Source organism: Xenopus tropicalis, chromosome 5 (genome assembly GCF_000004195.4).
Source record: "Xenopus tropicalis strain Nigerian chromosome 5, UCB_Xtro_10.0, whole genome shotgun sequence".
Classification (NCBI taxonomy): domain Eukaryota; kingdom Metazoa; phylum Chordata; class Amphibia; order Anura; family Pipidae; genus Xenopus; species Xenopus tropicalis.
In genome coordinates, this window is record NC_030681.2 from 85,734,893 (window position 1) to 85,759,212 (window position 24,320).

Here is a 24,320-nt window from a genome sequence, read left to right on the forward strand (position 1 = left end):
CAGAGTTACATATAAAGCAATCAGTAACCGATACAAGAGGTGAAGAGGGCCCTGCCCAAAAGAGCTTACAATCTACAAGGGGAAAGGGTTGAGACACAAGGTGTGGGAATGGGCATGACCAGAGTTGTGAGAGGTGTGGCACAGGGTATTGCTAAACTAGATTAGCGTAAGCTTCTCTGAATAAATGTGTTTTTAGAGATCTCTTGAAGGCAGAGAGATTGGGAGAAAGTCTGACTTTTTGTGGGAGTGAATTCCAGAGAAAGGGGGCAGCCCTTGCAAAGTCTTGAATGCGAGCGTGTGAGGAGGGAATGAGAGAGGAGTTGAGGAGCAGGTCAGTAGAGGAGCGTAACAAGCGGGTTGGATGGTATCTAGAGATGAGTTCAGAGATGTAGGGTGGGGCAGAGTTATGGACTGCTTTAAATGTGAGGGTCATTAGTTTGAATTTTATCCTGGATGGTAGGGGAAGCCAGTGCAGGGATTGGCAGAGTGGCACGGCAGAGGAGGAGCGGTTGGAGAGGTGTATGAGCCTGGCAGCAGTATTCATTATGGACTGGAGAGGGTATAGTATTTGAAGGGGAAGGCCAATTAATAGGGAGTTACAGTAGTCCAGGCGAGATATTATAAGAGAGTGAATAAGAATTTTGGCAGCATCTTGGGTGATAAATGATCGGATTTTGGAGATATTTCTTAGGTGAAAGTGACATGATTTGATAAGTGATTGGATATGAGGGGTAAAGGACAGGGCAGAATCAAGGATAACCCCAAGGCACCGGGCCTGGGAAGATGGGGTGATGGTAAAATTGTTAACCGTTATAGATACCTCGGGAACAATGTGGGCGTTGGATGGGGGAAAGAGAACCAGTTCAGTTTTAGAGAGGTTTAATTTAAGGTAACGTTGGGACATCCAAGTGGAGATAGCGGACAGGCAGGAGGAGACGCGAGTTAGAAGCTCTGGGTTGAGATCAGGAGAGGAAAGATAGATCTGAGTATCGTCAGCATAGAGGTGGTACTGAAAGCCAAAAGAACTGATTACTTTGCCAAGTGAGGAGGTATATAGAGAAAATTGTAAGGGGCCCAGGACAGAGCCTTGAGGAACCCCGACAGAAAGAGGCAAGGGAGAAGATGATTCCCCATTGTAAGAGACACTGAAGGATCGATCTGAGAGATAAGATGAAAACCAGGATAAGGCAGTGTCACGAAAGCCAAGAGAGCGGAGAGTCTGGAGGAGAAGAGGGTGATCCACAGTGTCAAAAGCAGCAGAGAGATCGAGAAGTATTAGTAGCGAGTAGTGTTTTTTGGCTTTAGCCGAAAGGAGGTCATTTGTTAGTCGGGTTAGAGCAGTTTCGGTGGAGTGTTGTTGTCTAAAACCAGATTGTAGGGGATCCAGGAGGTTATTGTCAGAGAGGAATAGCGTCAGTCGGTTGTATACTAGGCGCTCAAGCAGTTTGGAGATGAATGGGAGTAGAGAGATAGGTCGGAGGTTAGTAGGATTGGAAGGATCAAGGGAGGGTTTTTTCAGAATAGGGGTTACCAGTGCATGTTTCAGTTGGGAGGGAAAGATTCCAGTAGAGAGCGAGAGATTGAATAACATTTCCAAAACTTGTTTTTCCCCTATTCTTAACCAATTTACCTTTCTCTGATACTAAGGGTTCTATCCATTCCTGCTTATTTTTTTATTTACATACATAGGGCTATGACAGGTGTAGCTATTGTCACCAACAGGAAATTGCCTTTGTAATGCAAAGGAATGGGTCTCTCCACATGTAAACCAATTTTAATGCAAGGATTCTGCTAAAAAATATGGAGTGCATTTTCCTGTGATTAAGCCAGCAGTCCCAATTCTTCGGCATTATATTGTGAAAATCTTCTTCGGTGACAAATACAGTAGCTACATCTGTCATTGGTCTAAATATGTAATTAGTAAATAAAAAATAAAATTCAGAAAGGGGTGCAACCCTTGGTACCAGAGTAAGGCAAACTGCTTACTGAGAGCCTGTGTTGGCTACACAGAGAAGTTATTGGTGTAGAAATGCAAAAGTATGTAGCCTGTAGCTCTACACAGGCTGACACCATTCCTGTCAATGGAGCTACAGGAATGAGTGCATGACAGATGAGCCACATTTCTCAGCCTTTGTAGGAAAGACTGGCGGAGGACAGTGTATGATCCACTGCATAGGCGGATTTTCAATAAGACTAAGTTCCCTAGACTTCTTTGGCACCTTTAAAAATAAATAAACTTACTCCGTTCCTGCACTCTACTGGAACCTTTTAATACCTGGGAAATCTTGCTTTTCTGCAAACTCCAGTTCTGTTTTAATTAGGTGTGCTCTGATTGGATCTTTCTTTTTGTGGCTTTTCCAATCAGAGCACAGCTCTCTTGACAGACGGTAAAATTGACCAATCAAGGCACAGATGTAGGCAGGGCTGGGGAGATATTACAAACTGAAGGCAGTGCAGAAGGATCAACTTTACCAACTCTGAACTTTTGCTGCAGATTTTATCCCACTCCCACAGGTACTATACTGTATATGTTCTAAAGGCTGAATCACTAGCTAAATTAAATAGTTTTGTTGTCATCTGGCATCTATACTAACCCTATCACCCTTAGTTCAGTCCAAAATTAACTATTTCCCCCTGAAAAAGCTAATTGTGCATGGAAAACAGAAGTGCATGTATGAACACCCTAAACATCTTAGGGTGAAAAAATCACTCCCATCCGCACTTTTGCACAGTATCCCCGGAAGTCAGTGGCAACTGCAAAAGATAGTTGGGAGGTTCACTTTTAAGTCTGCAGTGAATCCACTAAGGAGTGGTTAAACGTTTTCAAGAAAAAACTCTTGTTCCCCTGTCCTTTGGCCTATGGGGCAGATTTCAGGTATTATACTCACACTTTTCAGAATAATAATAGGGAATGAAAGTGAACTAGACTAGAGCGTTAACTGCAATATAACTCTGAGGGTACAGAGGGTAATTTGCTCTGTATGCGATAGGTTTATAGCACATCAGATTCATCTTACACAAAGCAAGAATTACATATCTGACAAGTAGAACAGAGACCTATGTGTACAAGTAAATATGCAAGAAGAAATTTGCTATATATTTTTTTTTCAAAATTAAAGATAATGTTAGTGTGTGTGTGTGCGTGCGTGCGTGCGTGCGTGCGTGCGTGCGTGCGTGCGTGCGCGTACTTGGTACAGGTATTGGACCCATTATTCAGAATGCTCAGGACCTGGGGTTTTCTGGATACGGGATCTTTCCATAATTTGGATCTGTATACCTTAAGTCTACAAATAGGTTATTTAAGCATTAAATAAACTAAATAGGATTGTTTTGCTTCCAATAAGGTTTAATTTTATCTTAGTTGGAATCAAGTAAAAGAGAGAACAGAAATCATTTTTAAAAATTAGAAATATTTGCTTATAATGGAGTCAATGGGCCTTCCTGTAATTTGTAACTTTCTGGATAACGGGTTTTTCAGAAAAAGGATCCCATACCTGTAGGAGGCTTATACCTTTTTCAGTGTGTAAGTGATTCAGAATGGCATTTGGGTGATGGGCCTGATAGACTTTTTCCTCATTTGCTTTCCAGCCGCATATAGGCCTAATGCCTAGAGCAATACATTGGCACACCAATATTAAATCATCTCTCACTTTAATCAGCATGTTCAAGTTGATCATTTGATTCTTAGTCTTTTTTGGGGTTTTTATATTAAAGGTGGCAAAACTCTTGGAGGAGTTAAAAGAAGCAAAAGAGCGTTACAGTCCAGAAATGAAAGACTTTTTAGCACTGGAAAATAAGATAAAATATATGGAAAAAAGACATTTACAGAGGGAACAGGAGCTTCAACAGGTAAGGTCCTATGTTGATACACAAAAGTAACTGAAAAGTATTACAGAAATTATGCATCACCAAAAATCTCTTTTTGTGAATCACTAGTAGGCTGGCCTGCTCAATGTGATACAGTGATACAGGTATATATTGCATGTAATAACATTTATGCCTGTTTGTGTGCTCAGCTAATTGTACTTGTTTATATATCTGGTATTATATTAGATTCTGCAAACCAACTGAAATCCTCAGTTTTATCAGAATATCATGTCAGCTGGAGGGCTGATCTATGCTGGCTTGTGTCCTTCAGTGCCAGGCATGGAAATAGAAGTGCAGGGAACTGTGTATGCACAGAGCAGACAGGATTGCATCTCTGATTGAACTGAGGTGGCCAACTCAGAAAGATATACAAGAGACATTTAATCTGATTTGCAAAAAAATACAAAAGGTATTATGAAAAACTCAATTTTGAAACATTAAAGAAAAACTTTTTTTTAAAAAAAGTGCTTTTACTGAAGTTTTCAGAATAGCAATTACATGATTGTGTGAAGCCTTCTGGAATAAGAAGGTATTTCTGTGTTTCATGCTACACACATAGCACTGCCTTAAACCAAAAATGAAAGGCTTTAAAGAATAAGTAAGCCTTTAAAATAAGTAAATGTAAAATTGGTGAGAGTGCTATTCTAAATATGTTTGCAATTTACATGAATTCTATTTTAATTTCAATGATTATTTAGTCTAATAAGGAAACTATGTTCTGTTAATATGAATTAATTTTGTTACAGTAGCGCCAACTGCTGGTCAGTTTACGACAAGGTACTTGAGAAGACACAAACTCCTTGCAGATAGTGCCCTGACTTGGATTGAACTCAGGACCCCAGCGCTGCAAGGCAGAAGTGCTACCCACTGAGCCACTGTGCTGCCCGTTCTTAAATATTTATTTAAAAAAATTGAAAATAATATTAAGTTATAGGTTTTACGTGAAGATTAGATATTTGCCAAGATTATTGCTGAATTCTAATATAGCTGTAAGCTTGAAAAACAAAACTTAATTCATCCATAGTTTAATCAACTCCTTACAGATACATGAGTGAAACAGAAAAATGCAACCCAACAATGAGGTGCAAATATTTATTTCGTTGGAAGCGCATAAAAATAAAGAAACAAAGCAAAAAACAAAAATATAGTGCAGATCAATGGAGTAATACTTTGTTTTGTTTTGGTTTTTTTGGTTTTTGTTTTTTTGTTTGTTTTTTGCTTTGTTTCTTTCATTTTTATGCGCTTCCAACTAAATAAATATTTGCACCTTCTGAGGCTCATCTAAAGGGGAGTTGACACCAACAGGAAGCAGCACGAGACTACGGTCTTCAGCACACTGAACATTCTATTTACACACGGATTTTACACCAAGAAGCGCTGGGTTTTGAGTGTGTTCTTCCACTCTTAAATAACCCAACAATGAGGGGTGTTCCAATTTGTCTAAACCTAATTCGGGAATTTTGCATTTTGTTTTACTCTCTCCTTTTGCAGGTTATGTGGAAGGGCCAAGTAGTTGTGCTGCCTATGTAATAACTAAAAGACTCTACAGTTCTTGTGCATATGCAGTAAATGATACACAGTAACATATCAATTATAACAATTTAAGGAATTAATCCAAAAACAATTTCTTTTTCAGATAATACAGCAGACTCATCATGTGGCAGCAGATGAACAAATTCAAGAGACAGACAAGTGGAAAAAACTTGCACAACAGAAGAATACAGAACTAGAAAAATTCCGAACGGAGCTGGATGCAATATTGGATGTTCTGAGAATGCTCCAAAAACAAGGTGTTGTTATTCCTGCAGTGACCTCTCAAAGAACGGTTACATAAGCCTGCTGGAGAGTACCACCTGCTTTAACTTACCCCCATAAGTTATAAGACACTCTGTACTATATATATTGCATATATTATATATATTGCACTAGTATATATAGTCTGTAAATATTTATTATATATATAAATTATACAAAGAAACACAATATTTTTAACAATTTATTTAAACAAATGTGTTTGCATAAAATTTTTTCAAAAAGTCTGTCGCTTTATTTACCATATTTCTATTAATAAACAACTACCATTTTATCCACTCATCTAGTACAGTACAGAAATGTCCTTTCTACAAGTAAAAAGGAAGACACAAAATTAATGGCACACCAATGTTAAAAATAAAATCAAACTTTATTAAATTGATTTAAAAACAATCCATGAGTTAAAAAACAAGAAAAGAGTGGAAAAATCAAGTGTTACAAATGTACAGGGCAATCTTAGTACCTATAGATTCAAACACGGTCAAGAACCGTTCTATCAGCGGCTGATGTTTCTAAGTATAGCAGCTAAGCTAGCAAAAGGTTGCAAACTCTTAAAGGAGAAGGAAAGGCTACTAAAGAGTTAATCTCAAGCTGCACTTACCTTCAGTTGTCTCAATAATGCCCTTAAGTCTCCCCATATATTGATTGTTCAGAAGCCAAGCAGGAAAAAAAAAATGCTGAGCTGGGTAAAGAGGATTCCCATAATGCATTGCTCCTGCAAGGACTTGAGGACCAGGACTGTAGGCGGCGCATGCGCAAATGACCCTATTCAGCACAAGCAGGCACCTCCCTTCAGCACAAGCTGGCGCGCTCCAGTTGCCATGGCGACGTGCTGTCTGCATGCAAGAGGACACAGCCGGCTTGTGCTGAAGGGGAGCACGCGCATGGGGTGACAGGTTCTTCAGTCTGTGCTGGAGCGGGGATGCAGCCAGCAGGTGTGGAGACGGGAGAGGGGGTGGTTGACTGTGCCGGTTGGTGTTCTGTGCAGGAGTGGGGATTTGGGGGGCACAAAAACGCAGCAAGCAAGTGCTTGAGGAGCAGGGGGGAGGGTTTGCTGACAGACACAGCCTGCAAGTGCTTGAGGAGCAGGGGGGGAAGCCTGGCTGGGGACGCATGTGCAGTAAAGAGTAGTGAGGTAAAGGAAGTGGGCATCCCTATTAAAGATTGTGGCTCTGTTCACTGAAAAGAGTCTGTTGTATGAAGTAAGTGTATCTCCGTAAATCTTTCTCTAGGCAAGCCAGAAATATAGCGTTTCTACATAGCGATAGTAGTACTATTGAATAGTGTGCTTAATTGATTTTTACTTTCCTTGTCCTTTAAGAGTAACAATCCAAGTCACTCATAAAAGGCTACCTGCAAGGACATTGCACCAATTCCGAGTGTATCAATCAGTCTTCATGTCATATGCAAGCGGCCGTACGGTAATGTTACAATATTGCAACTCCGTTTGCAACAATTGTTACTATGACATGTTTGGCAGCTCTCCCAGGCTGCTCTCAATGTGGTTCAAACACTGGGAGAATAGTGCTGTGTTCTGGCAGTTATAGATAGTAAAACCCCAAATCTTACAAATATTCAGACGGAGGTAAGTGTGTCTCAAAATAAACAACCTACCGTAACAAACAGCTGAATTAATTTAAGAGGCTATATATACTGTGAGAAATAGCTTCAATTTGATATATTGAGCAAATTTGTTTATACCCATTAGGGCATTAATTTCTCCATGTTTCCAAAAATTATTCGACATCAATTGGCAGATGATACACTGCTCTCACATTAAGTCTCAAACTATATTTAAAATTCAAATTATTCAGATTCAAAGAGACGACGCAGGTGGATTATATCTCCTTGGAGGTAAGTGTGCTAGGCATATAAAGTAATTACGGGTGCCCCTATTCAGAGCCTTACGTTGTTCTCAATTATATCCTAAGTTAACACGGTACACCTTTTTACAAATAGACACCCGAATGTGTTAATTCAGGCTGGGTACCTTGGATGGTTAAGATCGTATTATTACCGGTAAGTTACTAGTTCAAAGATTTCCCCTCTATCTCACCCCCACAGATGCCAAATAATCAGGAAGAAGGGAACACACTCACTGATATACACACGCAGTAGTGGAATTAAGGGCTCTGGCACACACGGAGATTAGTCGCCCGCGACAAATCTCCCTGTTCGCGGGCGACTAATCTCCCAGAGTTGCCATCAGTTGCCATCCCACCGGCGAAAATGTAAGTCGCCGGTGGGATGGCACACGCAGCGGCGTGATTTTCGGCAAATCGCCGAAAATGACTCGCGAGGCAACTTTGGCGATTTGCCGAAATCGCCTGCGCAGCGTGTGCCATCCCACCGGCGACTTACATTGTCACCGGTGGGATGACAATTCGGGGAGATTAGTCGCGGGCGACTAATCTCCCCGTGTGCCAGAGCTCCAAGGGCTGCAAGAGTAACGGCTCAGGCACTGTACCCCAGATGGCTAACAAGCCCCTAGCTGCTATTATGAAGATAGATCAGAAGCTTTCGCTCCTAAGCTGACATTCACATAAGCGTCATTGTATTATTCACTGAAATGGTATAGTTAGAACATGACAACCATGCCTACTAACAAAATTCTATATGCCTCGGTATGGCTGTATTTAAATTAAATTAATGTATCCATCAACAGCCGCAGCTGGCCTACACACCATTACCTCATTGTGCCTTCCACTACACATTCAAATTACCTCAGCACGACTACATACATGCGGATGCACCAGATTATGAGCGTCTGATTAGTTGGATCTAGTCATCCACGGCCACAAGCAACTTGAGGACCATTACCTCATGGTGCCTACCACTCTGCATGCAGGTTACCTCGGCACAACTACATACCAGATATACAGGAGTGCGCTGGCGTCAAATCAGTTAGAACTAATCATCAACAACCACAAACAGCCTACGAGCCAATTACCTCATTGTGCCTACTACCATATATGTAGCTTACCTTGGCACGACTTCATACCAGATATACACGAGTTCACTAGCGCCAAATCAGTTAAAACTAACCATCAACAACCACAAACAGCCTAAGAACTAATTACCTCATCGTGCCTTCTACCATATATGTAGGTTACCTCGGCACGACTACACAAAAAGGGTACATAAGATTGCGAACGCCGACGGGCATTTCGCTCATGGCTTTATCAAGGCGAATTAGACTTCCGCTTCCCTACAAATCAATATAAATTCTTCTCAACCAATCACAACATTTCCTCTATTCCTATCAATCCCCTTTCTGGGGCATCATTAACCCTTATTTCCATGCATTCAAATTCAGATTACCAGAGCACTGATTTATACACATTGGGTCGACTCTTATCTTGTCTCATACTTGAGATAAGTAGTGAATCAATGAAAATATATGAGAAGTGAAAAAATATATGAGAAGTGTAAAAAAAAAAAAAAATGGGGATCCACAATGAACCACATTGAGAGCAGCCTGGGAGAGCTGCCAAACATATCATGGTATTAGTAACAATTGTTGCGAATGGAGTTGCAATATTGTAACATTACCATACGGCCGCTTGCATAGGACATGAAGACTGATTGATACGCTCTGAATTGATGTGATGTCCTTGCAGGTAGCCTTTTATCAGTAACTTGGATTGTTACTTTAAAGAGTTTGCAACCTTTTGCTACCTTAGCTGCTATACTTAGAAACATCAGCCACTGATAGAACTCCAGTCTGGTCTGTTCTTGACCGTGTTTGAATCTATAGGTACTAAGATTGCCCTGTACATTTTTAACTCTTGATTTTTCCACTCTTTTCTTGTTTTTTAACTCATGGATGGTTTTTAAATCAATTTAATAAAGTTTGATTTTATTTTTAACATTGGTGTGCCATTAATTTTGTATCTTCCTTTTTCACTTGTAACTATATTATACACATATTGTGCACCCAATTCTCTTGTGCGAGGTTATTTCTTTTTCTGTAGAAATGTCCTTTCTGGCTAATGGTATAATCTGGTAAGCATAGCAATGTAGGAATAACAATGTTCAACAATTTGAACACAGGTGGTAGAGTTCCCAGACCTAGACGTAAAATAAATACAAAGAGTGGCTGAAGTGTAGAAAAAAATGTAGGAGGGGAATGCTGGTTGAAGAAAGTACACTTCGAGGTCAAGCCAGGAAAAATAGAAGCCTATTCAAGCAGGATTGGACTGGGGTGTACGAGGCCCACCAGGGCTGCTACTCCAGGGGCCCCCATACACCCTGGGGCTCTGATAATCCACACAAAGAGATACACACCCGACAACCTAAGCGTCCATCAACACAGGTTCACGGAACTCACACACCTGCCCTCGGTTATTATTACTTCCAGGACTGTGTTGCACTTACACAGCTAACTTGCACCTAATGGACTGGATCCGAACAAAATTTTCAGTGCTGGTATGTTGGCATCAGCGTCTGAAATACGTATAACTGCAATTCCTATAATATGAATGAAAATAGCATCTGCATTGCTAAATGACAAGAATATTTTGGAGTGTGCTAGTTAGTGGGTATTTGCAGTTAAACTGGGCTTGTGAGGGAAAACAAACAGCAATCTTCTATTTACTGATGAATGTTCGTCAGATGTGCTACTCTCTACTTACTAGGGTAATGTATACACATAGCGTAGCCTTTAGTTAGATGTAAATAGCCACTATAGATCAAAATATAAATTGTGGTCTGGAATTCCACTGAAATTGCTTTCTGGAACACGATTGCAGGCTAAAAGCTATGGTACATGTGGCATTTGGTCAGTGATGGGCTGTGAATATAAGCTCAAGTAAATGGGAAACTCCCCTCAGGTAGCAGAACCCGGCAAGTTACCAGGGGTGGCAAAAAGCTGCCCCTTGTAACTTAAAGAGACGAAATTCACATTTTTAAATCGCTAAACACGGGGGGCATCAACTTGGCCGCCTCAGCCGGCTAGGACCCCGGAGGCAGCACTGCGGGGAGGGTAGCAGTATTCTGATTGCTGCCACAACTAGAGCCCCTAAGGACACAACTCGAGTGCGGTCAATTGAAACAACTGGACTTTGGAACAATCTATCAATTGATATCTAAAGGAAGTAATGACATACCCGATGGGAAGAACTCAATCTATTTTAAAGAAGAAATGTACAGTGGTGTGAAAAACTATTTGCCCCCTTCCTGATTTCTTATTCTTTTGCATGTTTGTCACAGTTAAATGTTTCTGCTCATCAAAAACCGTTAACTATTAGTCAAAGATAACATAATTGAACACAAAATGCAGGTTTTAAATGAAGGTTTACGTTATTAAGGGAGAAAAAAAACTCAAAATCTACATGGCCCTGTGTGAAAAAGTGATTGCCCCCCTTGTTAAAAAATAACTTAACTGTGGTTTATCAATTTCAATTTTCAATTTCAATATCAATTTCTGTAGTCACCCCCAGGCCTGATTACTGCCACACCTGTTTCAATCAAGAAATCACTTAAATAGGAGCTACCTGACACAGAGAAGTAGACCAAAAGCACCTTAAAAGCTAGACATCATGCCAAGATCCAAAGAAATTCAGGAACAAATGAGAACAAAAGTAATTGAGATCTATCAGTCTGGTAAAGGTTATAAAGCCATTTCTAAAGCTTTGGGACTCCAGCGAACCACAGTGAGAGCCATTATCCACAAATGGCAAAAACATGGAACAGTGGTGAACCTTCCCAGGAGTGGCCGGCCGACCAAAATTACCCCAAGAGCGCAGAGACAACTCATCCGAGAGGCCACAAAAGACCCCAGGACAACATCTAAAGAACTGCAGGCCTCACTTGCCTCAATTAAGGTCAGTGTTCACGACTCCACCATAAGAAAGAGACTGGGCAAAAACGGCCTGCATGGCAGATTTCCAAGGCGCAAACCACTTTTAAGCAAAAAGAACATTATGGCTCGTCTCAATTTTGCTAAAAAACATCTCAATGATTGCCAAGACTTTTGGGAAAATATCTTGTGGACCGACGAGACAAAGGTTGAACTTTTTGGAAGGTGCGTGTCCCGTTACATCTGGCGTAAAAGTAACACAGCATTTCAGAAAAAGAACATCATACCAACAGTAAAATATGGTGGTGGTAGTGTGATGGTCTGGGGTTGTTTTGCTGCTTCAGGACCTGGAAGGCTTGCTGTGATAGATGGAACCATGAATTCTACTGTCTACCAAAAAATCCTGAAGGAGAATGTCCGGCCATCTGTTCGTCAACTCAAGCTGAAGCGATCTTGGGTGCTGCAGCAGGACAATGACCCAAAACAAACCAGCAAATCCACCTCTGAATGGCTGAAGAAAAACAAAATGAAGACTTTGGAGTGGCCTAGTCAAAGTCCTGACCTGAATCCTATTGAGATGTTGTGGCATGACCTTAAAAAGGCGGTTCATGCTAGAAAACCCTCAAATAAAGCTGAATTACAACAATTCTGCAAAGATGAGTGGGCCAAAATTCCTCCAGAGCGCTGTAAAAGACTCGTTGCAAGTTATCGCAAACGCTTGATTGCAGTTATTGCTGCTAAGGGTGGCCCAACCAGTTATTAGGTTCAGGGGGCAATTTCTTTTTCACACAGGGCCATGTAGGTTTGGATTTTTTTTCTCCCTAAATAATAAAAACCCTCATTTAAAAACTGCATTTTGTGTTTACTTGTGTTATCTTTGACTAATAGTTCAGGAAGGGGGCAAATAGTTTTTCACACCACTGTATATGGTGTGGCAGAGTGAGGGATATTTTGTGGGCAAAGAGGCAATATTTCTGTCTGTAGCACTAGGGTAATGCTAGCAGGCAACCATGTGCATTGGTATCCAGTTAACCTAGCTGTTGTGTTGAAAAAGGGTCTGCCTTCAACTGAGGGGGCTGCCTGTGAGAGGAGAGAGGAGCTCCTCAGTGAAACTGCTCTGAACTGAAAGCCACAGTTTACCAAACCCTTGAATATTGCCCTTGTGTTACTTTATGCCAGGATCAGAAAAGCTGACCGGCATGTTAGAGAGGGAAAATCCTGTGCTTAGTTAGCCTACGGAACGAAGTAGGATTTTGGTTTGTTTCTTTTTAGTGTTAGCCTTAATGGTGCGGCCTGTTGTTTGATGTGCAAAACTTGAATTAAAGTGAACATTCTGCTGCCAATCTTTGCCAATCGGCCACAATGGCAATTTGACTATACAGTGACTGGTCTATGTGCCTAACAAGGATAATTTCACTATAAAAATACCAGATCTCACACAGGACATGAATTACCTATTGTGCTTTCACATCACAATCTTGTCTGAAAAATGTTACTCTCGGTTGTGATTAAGTTGACTGTGCTTTCAAGCTCTAAGTCATTTGTGATAGAGAAAAAGTAGCCGAGATCAGAAAATGGTTCCAGAGTCTGTCCTGTTTAAAGGAAAAAGAAAGTCAAAGTCACTTGGGGGTGCCAAAATGTTAGGCACCCCCAAGTGACTTTAACCGCCTACCTTTTACCCCGGGCTGGTGCCCCTGTTCGGAGAGAACAGCACCAGCCCGGGGTAGCTGCCTGCGCTTCCTCCTTTGCGATTCGCTGTGCGCACATGCGCAGTAGAGTGAAAAGCCGAACTTAAACATTAAAGTCGGCTTTTTCGCTCTACTGTGCATGCCCAGCCACCGGCAGTTTAGAAAGCGGAAGATGGAAGGAGGAAGCGATCCGCTCCAGGTACCCTGGGCTGGTGCTGTTTTCTCCGAACAGGGGCACCAGCCCGGGGTACGAGGTAAGCAGTTAAAGTCACTTGGGGGTGCCTAACATTTTGGCACCCCCAATGACTTTGCCTTTCCTTCTCCTTTAAAGAGAAACTAAACATTAGAGGGTCGGTGTCTCATTTGTTTTGCATGTAGGGATATTGAGGCCTGATATACATGAGGAATTGTATCCAGTCCTTATAGTCCTTTTATTTGAAAGATGTTACTGTCACTTTTTACAAACCTGTTATTATAAAGGAAATTGCCAAAATGGTGAACATTTTATAAGGCATACTCGATACATAATGCACAGGGCCCGTTTCATTTGTTGTTGGTGGGGTTAGGTTGCATATGCTTCTTATTCCTAGTGTACTGCAGGACGTACAGCACTAATAGTGTAAAATACCTTTTTATTAAAATCTCAGTATGTTTTAAAGAGGACGAATTGTTTCTATTGTATTTGTCAAGCAAAATAAACTTTACTTATACACTATATAAATTCTTTTAATCTTATTTTATTCAGCCTTGGAATTCACAATTCCAGGAAGCAGGCAGGCGCCATTTTGCAGATGCAGCTGGGATTTTTAAATGCTTTTATATTGGGTATAAATGTGGTAATAAAAAAATGATTTTGGGTTTCATGTTTAATTTGAAAGGGGCTTTTATTATACAGCTTTTTATGTCTGGGTGACAGGTCCACTTTAAATTGCACTCATATTTCTTGTATAGTAAAATCTATTGGATAAAAATGCCCTAATAATTCAGCTTCCCATTTCAGCAGTTTGAATGTCAGTGTGCTGGGTCCTCTTGCTGCCACTGCATGTTTACCAGTTTGGTGAAGTCACAGCCTAATGCGTTTCATCTGAGGCCAAGCCCAATATCTCAAAATGTTTATACCGCACTGTGTTTATTTGTTTTGCCATGGTTATTATGTGCCTCCACTTTCCTACTGTATAAAAATAAAGCCTGATGCCTACATATATTAAGAAACCTACTTTTAAGCACATTGTAGAAGCACTTGAGTTGACTTCTTATTAACTCCAGGTATGACTATGTTTGTCCTTGTGTCAGCACTGAAGGCAAGTTTTCTCAGTACTCTATAGGCAACTGCCAAGATCAGGTTTGTATCTTCCCTCCTTGCTGCCTGTCAATAAACAGTAGCCCATAGTTGCTGTCTGTGCCCCTCTACTTGATCATTTTCTGTTCTTATGCAAGTTCTACCCAACTCTTCCCAAACACGATGCTCCATTTTAGTACCTTTAGTACCTGCCATTACAGATGAAGTAACTGAAAAGTCAACAGTTAGCTTTTAAGTCCTTGTCTAGAAGCGGTGTTGTGGTGATCTGTCTCCTATAAGTGTGCCTGCGTGTGAAAATCCTTTCTGCTTTTCCCATGAATTGACCCATAATGTCTCACCTCTAACTAATCTTGTCAGACAGGTATTACCTCGCTGCCTCTATTTTTTCCCTTCTTTTCCAGGTGTGGGATCCACCAGTACAGACAGTTGCTTTTTTTACTTATATGATGTCATTGCATAGTGCTGGCAGCAGATTTTTTGCCTATTGGCTGTGTCTCCTGTCAGTCTGACATTGCTTCCTGTGCCTGTGACAGAGTGCTGAAAATCTAATATAACTGTATGTTCAATTTGTGGTATGCTGAGTCTGTTTGCCTATGCCATTGCAAGGGAAAAATTAACCAATGACCTTTCAATTTATGCAACTGGTTAGAGTGCACAAGCAACCAATGAATAGGTCCAATAAATACGGGAAAAGCCTGGACCTGATGATGTAAGCATATAGAAAGTTCTCAGTGTGTCAGGTACAAAATAGGCCAGGACTATTGCTGGCCCCTGGCCCCAATTTCCTAAGGGAACCCACATGCTGCCATCACACACACCCACTGAATGGAGCACTAGCAAACTAGCTAATTTGCGCTTTGTATATAGAGCTTTGTGTCTTTTTTAAATACAGTATCTTCATCTATTCCAGTAATTATATGTTTTGCCCACTAGAGAATACTATATTATATAAAATAAGCATGTACTGTCCTAACTACAGGTTCCTTTTATCCATATCCACAAGTGAACTGGGTTTCTCTCTGTGCTGAGAGTTAAATCAGTTTATATTTGACCCCCACAAGGCAAGGATTCAGAGAGAGACCACTAGAAACCATAGCTAATAACATAATAGATGAGGTTGAATAAAGACTTGTCCATCAAGTTCCCTTTTTTCGTGTCCCAGTGAAACTTAACTACCCTTCTGTTGTGCTCTTCTTAACAACTTAATACAGTTGGATCATAATGGGTGCCCATGCAGGCCTATCTGGAGAGGGCACATCAATGCACCAATATGGTCCCTGCCTAACGACATTTCCAAATCTGCTTAATAGATCTGGCCGATTTTCAGCCAAATATCTATGGGGGAGGCAGTCAGGACAACGAAGGCACAGAATCAACTGCTCAAATCTTTCGTAGTAAACACACAACTTTTACCAGAGCTGGGTAACACTATATTACACTTAAATTACTTTAAAACACTTTTGTGTTACTGTTCCTTTAAAACAAGGCTGCTGACCAGTCCTGTGCTTCTGCACTGTGATGTCACAGCTTGTTTTCTGCAGCTTCAGTAGAAGGCTGCAGGCCAGTCATGTGCTTCTGCATTGTGACGTCACAGTGAAAAGTGCAAGTTTATTATCATCAATTCCCATCATCTTGTTCAGTCTCCTCTTGACAGTTGACAGATGAAGACTTCTTATGAAGACATTAGTGAGTATATTTCTATTTATTTTTAACTTTGGAAAATCTTTCCATTTATTATTTCACTATTGCCCTGTATTACCAGCACCATAGAGTTAAAATCCCAGGGCAACCTGTCTCTTTGCTAATATTAGTTATGAATGCCCTCTCCCGTGACCAATCGGGAAAAAGACTAGGGTTTCTAAATGTCCCGCCTCCGTTTCTCATTGGCTGCTGCAAATAGTCGTCATTCAGCAGTTGGGAAGTCACATGAGAAGGAAGGATGGGTTTGTGGTGTTTGCGTCTCCCCACAGCAACCGGAAGGGGGAGCAGCGGGTCAAATTAAGGTAAGAGAAGGGTGAACCCTCTCTTATTTTCCCTAAATAATGTAAATGTGTTTCTGAAGGTGTTTTTAGAAGGTGCTGTTGAATTATCTGGGGAATGTGTGGTACTGCGGAGTTTTAAGCATGGGTTGGGCATGGCTGACAGTTGGCCAATAGGACAACTAATATTGGCTATAACATAAAAAGTGTTTTATTGTTGATGTGTTTTATTTTTTACTGTCAGCTCATCTCAGACCTCGATTGCCCTTTGCTCTCATAGTCTTGTTCTTCCTTCAGTCTCCTGCGTGTTGGCCCACTCTCCTCTTATGGACAGCCCAGGCTGCCAGTCCACTAGCATTAAAATCATTTGATTTTGAAACGTACATGGGTGGCCAAATATGCTAGGTAACAGAAACTAGAGCAAGGAGGGCCCCTAAAAATTTGTTTGTTGTATGTTATTTCTATCCGGAGATGCTGGATGCTGCTTCCTCTCCCCCCACACAGCAGTTATTAGTCTGTCCCAGAACCCAGTTTAGAGTTATAATTCCAGGGCAAATTGACAGCCATTATTAGTTATCAATCACCTCTCCACTGACCAATAGAGATACAGAGCTGTTACTAAATGTCCCGCCTCCGTTTCTCATTGGCTGCTGCAAATAGTCATCATCTAACGGTCCTCCTCAGACCTGTGAAGGAGCTTTCGGCAGTTGGGAAGTCACATGAGAAGGAAGGATGGGTTTCTGGTGTTTGCGTCTCCCCACAGCAACCAGAAGGGGGAGCAGCGGGTCAAATTAAGGTAAGAGAAGGGTGAACCCTCTCTTATTTTCCCTAAATAATGTAAATGTGTTTCTGACAGTTTTTAGAAGGTGCTGTTGGATTATCTGGGGAATGTGTGGTACTGCGGAGTTTTAAGCATGGGTTGGCCAATAGGACAACTAATATTGGCTATAACATAACAAGTGTTTTATTGTTGATGTAACAATAAAAAATAGGTAACAGAAACTAGAGCAAGGAGGGCCCCTAAAAATGTGTTTGTTGTATGTTATTTCTATCCGGAGATGCTGGATGCTGCTTCCTCTCCCCCCACACAGCAGTTATTAGTCTGTCCCAGAACCCAGTTTCACAATCCCTGTCTTGCCAGGACTTTAGAGTTATAATTCCAGGGCAAATTGACAGCCATTATTAGTTATCAATCACCTCTCCACTGACCAATAGAGATACAGAGCTGTTACTAAATGTCCCGCCTCCGTTTCTCATTGGCTGCTGCAAATAGTCATTTTCTAACGGTCCTCTCCTCAGACCTGTGAAGGAGCTTTCAGCAGTTGGGAAGTCACATGAGAAGGAAGGATGGGTTTGTGGTGTTTGCGTCTCCCCACAGCAACCAGAAGGGGGAGCAGCGGGTCAAATTAAGGTAAGAGAAGGGTGAACCCTCTCTTATTTTCCCTAAATAATGTAAATGTGTTTCTGAAGGTGTTTTTAGAAGGTGCTGTTGGATTATCTGGGGAATGTGTGGTACTGCGGAGTTTCAAGTATGGGATGGGCATGGATGACAGTATTGTTGATTTGTTTTCATTTTAATTTGGCACATAAGTGTCCTTGGGCCATTCTAAAGTAAAGTAAAAATATAAGGACAAAGTTGAAAGAGGCAGAGAAGCATGCACTACAAAATGTAATGTAAAGGACATTTTAACTATTATTAATGATATTATATTATTATATAATAATACCATTATTATTTTATTTATTTTATTGCCCTGCAGGAAAATGTCTTACACTCAGATGTGTGTAAAATTGCTTGTATAATGCCTTTTTTATGAAACACCTGTGATATTGTGGCTAGGCCATTGTAATCCAAGCAGTGAAGGTTAAAGGGAGTATATGTAAAATCAGTGGGTGTTAATGTGCCTGCTACCCCAGACTGGCACTTCCCTTTCAATATAAATTACCAGTACAATTGTTTTGGTTGTAGAGACATTTAGTTTATCTTTATGGGTATGTAGGACTACCAATTCTGCATTTCTATTCTAACAGGAGGTCTACCTTTCTTTACTGTAGATAAGATTTTATGCTTTTAAGTTCAATAATGAATTGTTAGTTACACTTGTGACTTTTAGATCATTTTCTCTTTTGACCCCAGCCTTGAGGGTCATTAGGCGCTTTTTTGAGGTGACTTGAATTATTTTGGTTTTTTATTGGATTTTTTGAAGAATGACTTCTATTTGTAAATGTCTTTTGATATCATGTTGTATGTATAGAGTTGTAGAGACATTCAGTTTAAATTTATGTGTATGTAGGCCTTCAAATGATGCATTTCGATTGTAACAGGATGTCTACATTTCTTTACTGTAGATATGATATTATTCTTTAAAGTTCAATAATGAATTGTTAGTTACACTTAGTGGATGTCAAAAGAGTTGGTTATGTTGGGTGTCCTTGCCAGACTTTTATACTATTCTTTTCTCCTTAAGGGTCATTTGTTAAGGTGATGCAGTGTCAGTATAGTTGCAGACTATCCATATGTGGAGCTTGTCATGTTATGTTCACCTTCATGGATATGTGAAGCAACAGAGGACGGATTGGGGTGGCGTCAGTGGGGGGCATATGTGTGCCTGGCGCATTTGCCTTGCACACTGGTCCCCCATGGCCCTTTACTTCACTCTAGGGGTATGCTAGAGGAAAGTAGAGGGTCACACTGACATTTAAGGCTTGTGCCATGGTCATGTGGAAGATGACAGTGCACAAGTCGACACTGCATAGGACTATTTCTGGAGGTGCAGCACGCTGTGTGACCACGCAGAAAGTGCTATGCCTGTTTTGCTTTGTCTTCTTTTTAGCAAATGACCCAAGTGTAGTGAAGACTTTTGACTTTAGTGCATTTAATATTGAGATGTGTAGAGTTTGCTTGTGACTTTTAGATCATTTTGTCTTTTGACCCCAGCCATGAGGGTCATTAGGGGGCTATTTGCAGGTGACATGAATTGTGCAAGACTTTGATACTATTCTTCTCTCCATGGGAGTCATTTGTTAAGATGCAGTGTCAGTATAGTTGCAAATTGTCCATATGTGAAGCTGGTCATGTTATGATCACCTTCATAGATATGTGAAGCAACAGAGGGCGGATTGGGGTGGCGTCAGTGGGGGGCATATGTGTGCCTGGCGCATTTGCCTTACACACTGGTCCCCCATGGCCCTTTACTTCACTCTAGGGGTATGCTAGAGGAAAGTAGAGGGCCACACTGACATTTACGGCTTGTGCTATGGTCATGTGGATGATGACAGTGCACAAGTCGACACTGCATAAGACTATTGCTGGAGGTGCGGCATGCTGTGTGAACACGCAGAAAGTGCTATGCCTTTTTTGCATTGTCTTCTTTTTAACAAATGACCCAAGTGTAGTGAAGACTTTTGACTTTGGTGCATTTAATATTGAGATGTGTAGAGTTTGCTTGTGACTTTTAGATCATTTTGTCTTTTGACCCCAGCCATAGGGTCATTAGGGGGCTATTTGCAGGTGACATGAATTGTGCAAGACTTTGATACTATTCTTCTCTCCATGGGGGTCATTTGTTAAGATGCAGTGTCGGTATAGTTGCAAAATGTCCATATGCCATGTTATGATCACCTTCATGCATATGTGAAGCAACAGAGGACGGATTGGGGCGGCGTCAGTGGGGGGCATATGTGTGCCTGGCGCATCTGCCTTGCACACTGGTCCCCCATGGCCCTTTACTTCACTCTAGGGGTATGCTAGAGGAAAGTAGAGGGCCACACTGACATTTAAGGCTTGTGCTATGGTCATGTGGATGATGACAGTGCACAAGTCGACACTGCATAAGACTATTGCTGGAGGTGCGGCACGCTGTGTGACCACGCAGAAAGTGCTATGCCTGTTTTGCTTTGTCTTCTTTTTAACAAATGACCCAAGTGTAGTGAAGACTTTTGACTTTAGTGCATTTAATATTGAGATGTGTAGAGTTTGCTTGTGACTTTTAGATCATTTTGTCTTTTGACCCCAGCCATAGGGTCATTAGGGGGCTATTTGCAGGTGACATGAATTGTGCAAGACTTTGATACTATTCTTCTCTCCATGGGGGTCATTTGTTAAGATGCAGTGTCAGTATAGTTGCAAATTGTCCATATGTGGAGCTGGTCATGTTATGATCACCTTCATAGATATGTGAAGCAACAGAGGGCGGATTGGGGTGGCGTCAGTGTGGCATATGTGTGGGGCATATGTGTGCCTGGCGCATCTGCCTTGCACACTGGTCCCCCATGGCCCTTTACTTCACTCTAGGGGTATGCTAGAGGAAAGTAGAGGGTCACACTGACATTTAAGGCTTGTGCTATGGTCATGTGGACGATGACAGTGCACAAGTCGACACTGCATAAGACCATTGCTGGAGGTGCAGCACGCTGTGAGACCACGCAGATAGTTCTATGCCTTTTTTGCATTGTCTTCTTTTCAACAAATGACCCAAGTGTAGTGAAGACTTTTGACTTTAGTGCATTTAATATTGAGATGTGTAGAGTTTGCTTGTGACTTTTAGATCATTTTGTCTTTTGACCCCAGCCATGAGGGTCATTAGGGGGCTGTTTGCAGATGACATGAATTGTGCAAGACTTTGATACTATTCTTCTCTCCATGGGGGTCATTTGTTAAGATGCAGTGTCAGTATAGTTGCAAATTGTCCATATGTGGAGCTGGTCATGTTATGATCACCTTCATAGATATGTGAAGCAACAGAGGGCGGATTGGGGTGGCGTCAGTGCGGGGCATATGTGTGCCTGGCGCATCTGCCTTACACACTGGTCCCCCATGGCCCTTTACTTCACTCTAGGGGTATGCTAGAGGAAAGTAGAGGGTCACACTGACATTTAAGGCTTGTGCTATGGTCGTGTGGACGATGACAGTGCACAAGTCGACACTGCATGAGACCATTGCTGGAGGTGCAGCACGCTGTGTGACCATGCAGATAGTGCTATGCCTTTTTTGCATTGTCTTCTTTTTAACAAATGACCCAAGTGTAGTGAAGACTTTTGACTTTAGTGCATTTAATATTGAGATGTGTAGAGTTTGCTTGTGACTTTTAGATCATTTTGTCTTTTGACCCCAGCCATGAGGTTCATTAGGGGGCTGTTTGCAGATGACATGAATTGTGCAAGACTTTGATACTATTCTTCTCTCCATGGGGGTCATTTGTTAAGATGCAGTGTCGGTATAGTTGCAAATTGTCCATATGTGAAGCTGGTCATGTTATGATCACCTTCATGCATATGTGAAGCAACAGAGGATGGATTGGGGCGGCGTCATTGGGGGGCATATGTGTGCCTTGCGCATTTTCCTTACACACTGGTCCCCAATGGCCCTTTACTTCACTCTAGGGGTATGCTAGAGGAAAGTAGAGGGCCACACTGACATTTAAGGCTTGTGCTATGGTCATGTGGATGATGACAGTGCACAAGTCGACACTGCATAAGACTATTGCTGGAGGTGCGGCACGCTGTGTGACCACGCAGAAAGTGCTATGCCTGTTTTGCTTTGTCTTCTTTTTAACAAATGACCCAAGTGTAGTGAAGACTTTTGACTTTAGTGCATTTAAAATTGAGATGTGTAGAGTTTGCTTGTGACTTTTAGATCATTTTGTCTTTTGACCCCAGCCATGAGGGTCATTAGGGGGCTTTTTGCAGGTGACATGAATTGTGCAAGAATTTGATACTATTCTTCTCTCCATGGGGGTCATTTGTTAAGATACAGTGTCAGTATAGTTGCAAATTGTCCATATGTGGAGCTGGTCATGTTATGATCACCTTCATGCATATGTGAAGCAACAGAGGACGGATTGGGGCGGCGTCAGTGGGGGGCATATGTGTGCCTGGCGCATCTGCCTTGCACACTGGTCCCCCATGGCCCTTTACTTCACTCTAGGGGTATGCTAGAGGAAAGTAGAGGGTCACAGTGACATTTAAGGCTTGTGCTATGGTCATGTGGACGATGACAGTGCACAAGTCGACACTGCATAAGACCATTTCTGGAGGTGCAGCACGCTGTGTGACCACGCAGATAGTGCTATGCCTTTTTTGCATTGTCTTCTTTTTAACAAATGACCCAAGTGTAGTGAAGACTTTTGACTTTAGTGCATTTAATATTGAGATGTGTAGAGTTTGCTTGTGACTTTTAGATCCTTTTGTCTTTTGACCCAAGCCATGAGGGTCATTAGGGGGCTATTTGCAGGTGACATGAATTGTGCAAGACTTTGATACTATTCTTCTCTCCATAGGGGTCATTTGTTAAGATTCAGTGTCAGTATAGTTGCAAATTGTCGATATGTGAAGCTGGTCATGTTATGATCACCTTCATAGATATGTGAAGCAACAGAGGGCGGATTGGGGTGGCGTCAGTGGGGGGCATATGTGTGCCTGGTGCATCTGCCTTGCACACTGGTCCCCCATGGCCCTTTACTTCACTCTAGGGGTATGCTAGAGGAAAGTAGAGGGTCACACTGACATTTAAGGTTTGTGCTATAGTCATGTGGACGATGAAAGTGCACAAGTCGACACTGCATAAGACCATTGCTGGAGGTGCAGCACGCTGTGTGACCACGCAGATAGTGCTATGCCGTTTTTGCATTGTCTTCTTTTTAACAAATGACCCAAGTGTAGTGAAGACTTTTGACTTTAGTGCATTTAATATTGAGATGTGTAGAGTTTGCTTGTGACTTTTAGATCATTTTGTCTTTTGACCCCAGCCATGAGGGTCATTAGGGGGCTATTTGCAGGTGACATGAATTGTGCAAGACTTTGATATTATTCTTCTCTCCATGGGGGTCATTTGTTAAGATGCAGTGTCAGTATAGTTGCAAATTGTCCATATGTGGAGCTGGTCATGTTATGATCACCTTCATAGATATGTGAAGCAACAGAGGGCGGATTGGGCCGGGTCAGTGGGGGGCATATGTGTGCCTGGCGCATCTGCCTTGCACACTGGTCCCCCATGGCCTTTACTTCACTCTAGGGGTATGCTAGAGGAAAGTAGAGGGCCACACTGACATTTAAGGCTTGTGCTATGGTCATGTGGATGATGACAGTGCACAAGTCGACACTGCATAAGACTATTGCTGGAGGTGCAGCACGCTGTGTGACCACGCGGATAGTGCTATGCCTGTTTTGCTTTGTCTTCTTTTTAGCAAATGACCCAAGTGTAGTGAAGACTTTTGACTTTAGTGCATTTAATATTGAGATGTGTAGAGTTTGCTTGTGACTTTTAGATCATTTTGTGTTTTGACCCCAGCCATGAGGGTCATTAGCGGGCTATTTGCAGGTGACATGAATTGTGCAAGACTTTGATACTATTCTTCTCTCCATGGGGGTCATTTGTTAAGATGCAGTGTCAGTATAGTTGCAAATTGTCCATATGCAGAGCTGGTCATGTTATGATCACCTTCATAGATATGTGAAGAAACAGAGGGTGGATTGGGGTGGCGTCAGTGGGGGGCATATGTGTGCCTGGCGCATTTGCCTTACACACTGGTCCCCCATGGCCCTTTACTTCATTCTAGGGGTATGCTAGAGGAAAGTAGAGGGTCACACTGACATTTAAGGCTTCTGCTATGGTCATGTGGATGATGACAGTGCACAAGTCGACACTGCATAGGACCATTGCTGGAGGTGCAGCACGCTGTGTGACCACGCAGATAGTGCTATGCCTTTTTTGCATTGTCTTCTTTTTAACAAATGACCCAAGTGTAGTGAAGACTTTTGACTTTAGTGCATTTAATACTGAGATGTGTAGAGTTTGCTTGTGACTTTTAGATCATTTTGTCTTTTGACCCCAGCCATGAGGTTCATTAGGGGGCTGTTTGCAGGTGACATGAATT

General features: G+C 41.8%; 1 protein-coding gene across 2 annotated transcripts in view; it reads left to right on the plus strand.

The window, feature by feature from the left end:
- Window positions 1-5,957, plus strand: part of cep162 (centrosomal protein 162kDa) — a 49,761-nt gene extending 43,804 nt beyond the window's left edge. For both annotated transcript variants that reach the window (XM_012963525.3, XM_031902363.1), the window contains exons 26-27: window positions 3,715-3,849; window positions 5,504-5,957. In XM_012963525.3, the coding sequence (XP_012818979.2) occupies window positions 3,715-3,849; window positions 5,504-5,701 (333 nt within the window). In that variant the 3' untranslated portion in view covers window positions 5,702-5,957. The remainder of the gene's footprint in view (window positions 1-3,714; window positions 3,850-5,503) is intronic.
- Window positions 5,958-24,320: the final 18,363 nt, after the last annotated feature.